The sequence below is a fragment of the Hemibagrus wyckioides genome, linkage group LG23 (genome assembly GCF_019097595.1).
Source record: "Hemibagrus wyckioides isolate EC202008001 linkage group LG23, SWU_Hwy_1.0, whole genome shotgun sequence".
Taxonomy (NCBI): Eukaryota; Metazoa; Chordata; class Actinopteri; order Siluriformes; family Bagridae; genus Hemibagrus; species Hemibagrus wyckioides.
The window spans coordinates 20,224,350-20,234,349 of NC_080732.1; the positions used below are offsets into that span (position 1 = coordinate 20,224,350).

Below are 10,000 nucleotides of genomic sequence, written 5' to 3' on the forward strand. Positions count from 1 at the left end.
TGAAGACTGAACACTGATTACTGAAGACTGATTACTGAATACTGAACCATGATTACTGATTACTGAATACTGAACCATGATTACTGAATACTGAACACTGATTACTGAAGACTGAACACTGATTACTGAATACTGAAGACTGAACACTGATTACTGAATACTGAAGACTGAACACTGATTACTGAAGACTGATTACTGAATACTGAACACTGATTACTGAATACTGAATACTGAACACTGAATACTGAAGACTGAATACTGATTACTGAATACTGAACACTGATTACTGAACAATGATTACTGAACAATGATTACTGAACACTGAATACTGAACACTGATTACTGAACACTGATTACTGAGTACTGATTACAGAATGCTGAACATTGATTACTGAACACTGATTACTGAAGACTGAATACGGATTACTGAATACTGAACACTGATTACTGAATACTGAACACTGATTACTGAACACTGATTACTGAATACTGAACACTGTTTACTGAACACTGATTACTGAATACTGAACACTGATTACTGAACAATGATTACTGAACAATGATTACTGAACACTGAATACTGAACACTGATTACTGAACACTGATTACTGAATACTGATTACAGAATGCTGAACACTGATTACTGAAGACTGAATACGGATTACTGAATACTGAACACTGATTACTGAATACTGAACACTGATTACAGAATGCTGAACACTGATTACTGAAGACTGAATACGGATTACTGAATACTGAACACTGATTACTGAATACTGAACACTGATTACTGAACACTGATTACTGAATACTGAACACTGTTTACTGAACACTGATTACTGATTACTGAACACTGATTACTGAACACTGATTACTGAATACTGAACAATGATTACTGAACACTGAATACTGATTACAGAATGCTGAACATTGATTACAGAATGCTGAACATTGATTACTGAATACTGAACACTGATTACTGAATACTGAACACTGATTACTGAACACTGATTACTGAATACTGAACACTGTTTACTGAACACTGATTACTGATTACTGAACACTGATTACTGAACACTGATTACTGATTACTGAACACTGATTACTGAACACTGATTACTGAATACTGAACACTGTTTACTGAACACTGATTACTGATTACTGAACACTGATTACTGAACACTGATTACTGAATACTGAACATTGATTACTGAATACTGAACACTGATTACTGAAGACTGAATACTGATTACTGAATACTGAACCATGATTACTGAACACTGATTACTGAATACTGAACACTGATTACTGAACAATGATTACTGATTACTGAACAATGATTACTGAACACTGATTACTGAATACTGAACACTGATTACTGAACACTGAATACTGATTAAAGAATGCTGAACATTGATTACTGAATACTGAACACTGATTACTGAATACTGAACATTGATTACTGAACACTGATTACTGAAGACTGAACACTGAATACTGAACACTGATTGCTGAATACTGAACACTGAATACTGATTACAGAATGCTGAACACTGATTACTGAACACTGATTACTGAAGACTGAATACTGATTACTGAATACTGAACACTGATTACTGAACAATGATTACTGAACACTGATTACTGAATACTGATTACAGAATGCTGAACATTGATTACTGAACACTGATTACTGAAGACTGAATACTGATTACTGAATACTGAACACTGATTACTGAACAATGATTACTGAACATTGATTACTGAACACTGATTACTGAAGACTGATTACTGAAGACTGAATACTGAATACTGAACACTGATTACTGAACACTGATTACTGAATACTGAACACTGTTTACTGAACACTGATTACTGAATACTGAACACTGATTACTGAACAATGATTACTGAACACTGATTACTGAACAATGATTACTGAATACTGAACACTGATTACTGAACATTGATTACTGAACACTGATTACTGAATACTGAACACTGATTACTGAACACTGAATACTGATTACAGAATGCTGAACATTGATTACAGAATGCTGAACATTGATTACTGAATACTGAACACTGATTACTGAAGACTGAATACTGATTACTGAATACTGAACCATGATTACTGAACACTGATTACTGAATACTGAACACTGATTACTGAACAATGATTACTGATTACTGAACACTGATTACTGAAGACTGAATACTGATTACTGAATACTGAACATTGATTACTGAACACTGATTACTGAATACTGAACATTGATTACTGAACACTGATTACTGATTACAGAATGCTGAACATTGATTACTGAATACTGAACATTGATTACTGAAGACTGATTACTGAATACTGAACCATGATTACTGAACACTGATTACTGATTACTGAACACTGATTACTGAACATTGATTACTGAACACTGATTACTGATTACAGAATGCTGAACATTGATTACTGAATACTGAACATTGATTACTGAAGACTGATTACTGAATACTGAACCATGATTACTGAACACTGAATACTGAACACTGATTACTGAATACTGAACACTGATTACTGAACACTGAATACTGATTACAGAATGCTGAACATTGATTACTGAACACTGATTACTGAAGACTGAATACTGAACACTGATTACTGAATACTGAACACTGATTACTGAACAATGATTACTGATTACTGAACAATGATTACTGAATACTGAACACTGATTACTGAACATTGATTACTGAACACTGATTACTGAAAACTGAACACTGATTACTGAACACTGAATACTGATTACAGAATGCTGAACAATGATTACTGAATACTGAACACTGATTACTGAACATTGATTACTGAACACTGATTACAGAATGCTGAACATTGATTACAGAATACTGATTACTGAATACTGAACCATGATTACTGAACACTGATAACTGAACAATGAACTCTGAATACTGAACACTGATTACTGAATACTGACCACTGATTACTGAATACTGAACACTGAATCTGAACACTAAATACTGATTACTGAACACTGAATACTGAACATTGATTATTGAATACTGAACATTGATTACTGAACACCGAATACTGAACACTGATTACTGAATACTGAACACTGATTACTGAATACTGAACACTGATTACTGAATACTGAACACTGATTACTGAACACTGATTACTGAACACTGATTACTGAATACTGAACACTGATTACTGAATACTGAACATTTATTACTGAGCACTGAATACTGAACAGTGATTACTGAACACTGATTACTGAATACTGAACACTGAATACTGAACAATGAACACTGAATACTGAACACTGATTACTGAATACTGAACAATGAACACTGAATACTGAACACTGATTACTGATTACTGAACACTGATTACTGAGTACTGAACACTGAATACTGAACAATGAACACTGAATACTGAACACTGATTACTGATTACTGAACACTGATTACTGAGTACTGAACACTGAATACTGAACATTGATTACTGAAGACTGAATACTGAACCCTGATTACTGAATACTGAACATTTATTACTGAGCACTGAATACTGAACACTGATTACTGAATCCTAAACACTGAATACTGATTACTGAATACTGATTACTGAACACTGATTACTGAAGACTGAATACTGAATTCTGATTACTGAATACTGAACCATGATTACTGAAGACTGAATACTGAATTCTGATTACTGAATACTGAACCATGATTACTGATGACTGAATACTGAACACTGATTACTGAACACTGAATACTGAACACTGATTACTGAACACTGAATACTGAACACTGATTACTGAATACTGAACACTGATTACTGAAGACTGATTACTGAAGACTGAAGACCGAATACTGAAGACCGAATACTGAAGACTAAATATTGATTACTGAATACTGAACAGTGATTACTGAACACTGATTACTGAACACTGAATACTGAACACTGAACACTGCTTACTGAATACTGAACACTGATTATTAAACACTGAATACTGAACACTGAATACTGAATTCTGAATGACTTGCTCTCTGCAGCTTTGTGAGTTTTTTGTGTAATTGTTGTTAAGATGCACGACTTTGTTTATTTTTTGTTTCTATGATCAGGTTAATGTTGAGGTGTTACAGAAGAGATTTCGCAGTAAAACTCATCGTTTCCTCACTGACATTAAAGGCATCCTCGTGTTTCTGGTCAGGATGAAGCAGGAATATCAGGATCTGATCCTGCGGGCCACGTCAGCAAATCGTCTACATATCGGTCATAAGATCCAGACTCTGTGGAGTGGTTATGGTCAGATTGTGCGGGTCCACCTGCAGGGCTGTGAGCGCTCCTCGGTCGTCGTCAAACATGTCATGTTTCCTAAAGGGTCCCGGGATTCGGACGTCTCTCACCGCCGCAAGGTTCGGTCCTATCAGGTGGAGACGAACTGGTACAAAAACTACAGCACCAACGAGCGCTGCCGTATCCCAGCGTGCCTTGCGGTGCAGTCCTTCGGCGAGGAGCAGCTGATTGTGCTGGAGGATCTGGACGCGGCCGGTTTCCCTGACCGGAGGACGAGCGTGAGGGACGTCGAGATCGAAGCCTGTCTGCTCTGGCTGGCAAGCTTCCACGGCCTTTTCCTCGGAGTCCCCACGTGCGGCCTGTGGCCCGTGGGGACATACTGGCACTTGGAGACACGTCCGGATGAGCTGGAGGCCATGCCGGACAGGAAGCTAAAAGCGGCCGCTTCGGAGATTGACGCCGTCCTGAACGGCTGCCGCTTTAAGACCATCTTACACGGAGACGCCAAACTGGCCAACTTCTGCTTCTCCATAGACGGCTCGCGCGTGGCCGCTGTGGACTTCCAGTACGTGGGCGGCGGCTGCGGCATGAAGGACGTCATCTACTTTCTGGGCAGTTGCCTGGATGAGCGCGAGTGCGAGAAAAGAGCTCCTGATTATCTGGACTATTATTTTTCCCAGCTGAGAGACGCAGTGCCGGAGAAGGAGAAGGAGAACTTCTGTGAGCTGGAGGACGAGTGGAGACGCATGTTCGCCTTCGCCTGGACAGATTTTCACCGCTTTCTTCTCGGCTGGATGCCTGGACACCACAAGATTAACCACTACAGCAAGCGGCTCACACAGGAAGTGCTGAAGACACTGACAGAGAGCTCAGGAAGAGCGAAGCACTGACTCGCATCAGAATAGCATCAGACTCGCATCAGAATAGAATCAGAATAGCATCAGACTCACATCAGCCTCACATAAGAATAGCATCAGACTCACATCAGACATGCATCAGACTCACATAAGAATAGCATCAGACTCACATCATCCTCAAATCAGAATAGCATCAGACTCACATCATCCTCAAATCAGAATAGCATCAGCCTCACATCAGAATAGCATCAGCCTCACATCAGAATAGCATCAGACTCACATCAGAATAGCATCAGACTTACATCAGCCTCACATCAGAATAGCATCAGCCTCACATCAGAATAGCATCAGACTCACATCAGAATAGCATCAGACTTGCAGCAGTCTCACATCAGCCTCATATCAGACTTGCATCAGACTCACATCCTAATAGCATCAGACTCGCATCAGAATAGCATCAGACTCGCATCAGAATAGCATCAGTCTCGCATCAGACTTACATCAGAATAGCATCAGACTCACATCAGAATAGCATCAGACTCTCATCAGAATAGCATCAGACTCGCATCAGCCTCACATCAGAATAATATCAGACTCTCATCAGAATAGCATCAGACTCTCATCAGAATAGCATCAGACTCTCATCAGAATAGCATCAGACTCGCATTAGAATAGCATCAGACTCTCATCAGAATAGCATCAGACTCTCATCAGAATAGCATCAGACTCACATTAGAATAACATCAGACTCGCATCAGAATAGTATCAGACTCTCATCAGAATAGCATCAGCCTCACATCAGAATAGCATCAGACTCGCATCAGAATAGCATCAGACTCGCATCAGAATAGCATCAGACTCTCATCAGAATAGCATCAGACTCACATCAGAATAGCATCAGACTCGCATCAGAATAGCATCAGACTCTCATCAGAATAGCATCAGCCTCACATCAGAATAGCATCAGACTCTCATCAGAATAGCATCAGACTCACATCAGATTAGCATCAGACTCACATCAGATTAGTATCAGACTCTCATCAGAATAGCATCAGACTCTCATCAGAATAGCATCAGACTCTCATCAGAATAGCATCAGACTCAGATCAGAATAGCATCAGACTCTCATCAGAATAGCATCAGACTCTCATCAGAATAGCATCAGACTCTCATCAGAATAGCATCAGACTCTCATCAGAATAGCATCAGACTCGCATCAGAATAGTATCAGACTCTCATCAGAATAGCATCAGCCTCACATCAGAATAGCATCAGACTCTCATCAGAATAGCATCAGACTCACATCAGATTAGCATCAGACTCACATCAGATTAGTATCAGACTCTCATCAGAATAGCATCAGACTCTCATCAGAATAGCATCAGACTCACATTAGAATAGCATCAGACTCACATCAGCCTCACACCATTATAGTATCAGACTCACATCAGAATAGCATCAGACTCACATCAGAATAGCATCAGACTCACATCAGAATAGCATCAGACTCTCATCAGAATAGCATCAGACTCACATCAGAATAGCATCAGACTCTCATCAGAATAGCATCAGACACATTAGAATAGCATCAGACTCACATCAGCCTCACATCAGAATAGCATCAGACTCACATCAGAATAGTATCAGACTCACATCAGATTAGTATCAGACTCTCATCAGAATAGCATCAGACTCGCATCAGAATAGCATCAGACTCAGATCAGAATAGCATCAGACTCTCATCAGAATAGCATCAGACTCACATCAGAATAGCATCAGACTCGCATCAGAATAGCATCAGACTCACATCAGCCTCACATCAGAATAGCATCAGACTCACATCAGCCTCAGATCAGAATATCATCAGACTCGCATCAGAATAGCATCAGACTCGCATCAGAATAGCATCAGACTCTCATCAGAATAGCATCAGACTCACATCAGAATAGCATCAGACTCTCATCAGAATAGCATCAGACTCACATCAGAATAGCATCAGCCTCACATCAGAATAATATCAGACTCTCATCAGAATAGCATCAGACTCACATCAGAATAGCATCAGACTCTCATCAGAATAGCATCAGACTCTCATCAGAATAGCATCAGACTCACATCAGAATAGTATCAGACTCACATCAGATTAGTATCAGACTCTCATCAGAATAGCATCAGACTCACATCAGAATAGCATCAGACTCTCATCAGAATAGCATCAGACTCACATCAGAATAGCATCAGACTCTCATCAGAATAGCATCAGACTCACATCAGAATAGCATCAGACTCACATCAGCCTCACATCAGAATAGCATCAGACTCGCATTAGAATAGCATCAGACTCACATCAGAATAGCATCAGACTCACATCAGAATAGCATCAGACTCACATTAGAATAGCATCAGACTCGGATCAACCTTGCATCAGACTCACATCAGAATAGCATCAGACTCACATCAGAATAGCATCAGACTCTCATCAGCCTCACATCAGAATAGCATCAGACTCTCATCAGAATAGCATCAGACTCGCATCAGAATAGCATCAGACTCACATCAGAATAGCATCAGACTCTCATCAGCCTCACATCAGAATAGCATCAGACTCACATCAGTATAGCATCAGACTCGCATCAGACTTGCAGCAGCCTCACATCAGAATAGTATCATACTTGCATCAGACTCACATCCTAATAGCATCAGACTCTCATCAGAATAGCATCAGACTCACATCAGAATAGCATCAGACTCACATCAGAATAGCATCAGACTCGCATTAGAATAGCATCAGACTCACATCAGAATAGCATCAGACTCACATCAGAATAGCATCAGACGCACATCAGAATAGCATCAGACTCGGATCAACCTCTCATCAGACTCGCATCAGAATAGCATCAGACTCACATCACTTACATCAAACCAGCAACATCTCATCAGTCTCTGCTCTTACATGGAGTGTTGTGATTGGCTGGGAGTCAGAGTAAGGGGTGTGGTCTACACTGGTCTGTTAGGGAAAGTTAACTCTAGATAATAAACACATTATTAAATGATAAATAGGTTATGGAAGCGAGTGACTGATGAACCTTTCCAGATGAAAATTGGTGCTGTAGGTCCAGCTGATGTTTCTGACACATTGATCTTCCTCATGTCGTCTCACTGAGATCTTCTTCTTGCCCTGGATTGAGTTCTGCAGCTGGTTCTCTGTACATCAGCGTGGTGATGATGTCTGTTTCTATGTGATGGGAGTGGGTGTGGTCTATATGATGGGAGTGGGTGTGGTCTATGTGATGGGATTGTCTTTACATCCTCTGGTGACTCTGGACTCATATCCAGTCAGAGCTCTATCTCTCCACAGCTGTGAGGTTCCTCAGGAACACAGATTTATTAGATTATTAAAGAGGAAGGTGTTTATTCAGTAACACCCCAAGACATAGCACCTGAGAACAAATCCCAATTAAAATAACTTCACCAGTTCACACATCCTCACCATGACACCGCAGGAGCTCCGTGTTAAAGCTCGCTAGTGTGTGTGTGTGTAATGTGAGAGTGAAACTGGATTAAATGTCCCACAGTGTGAAATAAAGCTGTTAAGAGTCTAAGCTCACCTCTAACCCAATGTTCTGCATGGGAAAAACACAAATCTACTCTATAACACACACACACACCTTTGGATTGTGGAAAACTTTTGATTCAGCATCACACAATATTGGACCTGAGCTCAGTCACGTCACAGCTACAAGACCTTAATATGATATTAATTACTCTTATTCTCACTTTAGCCTGTTATTACTTTTTTCTGACATTCTGTTATTTGTTTTTATTTATTATTATTTGTTTTGTTTATATTTTGTTATCTTCTGTTAAGCACTGAGCCGCAGATTAAATGGATAAAAAGTGATAAAGATGATGATGATGATGAAGATGTAAACAGTGTGGTGTAGAGTTTAAGACTAAACTCTAACACACCTGCGTCAATCAAACAAATCAGAAATAAAGGAGATTTAAAGTTTACATTAAAGCTAAAGGATATCAGACAAACACACTACACACTCTATAGAACATACAATACATTTTTTTGAGAGAACCTCAAAAGTTGTGTGAAGAACCCTGTAGAAGCCTACAGCAGGGTTTCCTCTGAGTTTCACATCCATCTGATTAAAGAAAGGTGAAACCAACAACATTACAGCAACTAACACAAAAACAGAGTTCAGGTGTGTGTGTGTGTGTGTGTGTGTGTGTGTGTGTGTGTGTGTGTGTGTGAAGCTTTCCTCCATGTTTCTCTTTATTCCTGTGACTCTTCACATGGTGAAATAAATCTGTGAATAATATAACATGATCTGTGAACAATATTGATCATGAATCATATTTCTCTTCAAAAGGAAAAATTAAACTGTCATAATAACCTCCTGCTGGTCTCTGTCTCTCTCTCTCTCTCTCTCACACACACACACACACACACAGGCTTTTCATGGGAATTCTGTGGTCAGGAACCATACTGATGCTGTGTATAATACTGATCAGATATGAGAAAAAAAAAATACATAAATAATTAATTAATTAATTACAAAAAACACAAACTCCCTGGGATATTTATACTTTAAATATTTTAAACAATCCATTTTGTTTCTTCCTCTTTAAATAGGTAAAATATCGTTAGTATTATATAAATATTATTATTAACAACAACAACAACAATAATATATAAAATAGTTTAATTATTACACTTGTGCGTTATTTCCTGCTTTTAGTCGGCGATTATTCCCATGCCCCTCCCCCCTCATTAATATGCACACCCTCACGCTACGTCACAAAGGAG

At 39.1% G+C, this 10,000-nt stretch overlaps 1 protein-coding gene across 2 annotated transcripts in view; it reads left to right on the forward strand.

Annotated features, from left to right (window-relative positions):
- The window catches only part of pkdc (protein kinase-like domain containing), a 10,067-nt gene extending 477 nt beyond the window's left edge, over positions 1-9,590 (forward strand). Inside the window, exon 2 of one of the 2 annotated variants that reach the window (XM_058376847.1) lies at positions 4,150-9,590. In XM_058376847.1, coding sequence (XP_058232830.1) covers positions 4,150-5,214 — 1,065 coding nt within the window. In that variant the 3' untranslated portion in view covers positions 5,215-9,590. The remainder of the gene's footprint in view (positions 1-4,149) is intronic. The other variant, XM_058376848.1, reaches the window with a different exon arrangement.
- The last annotated feature ends 410 nt before the right edge of the window (positions 9,591-10,000 follow it).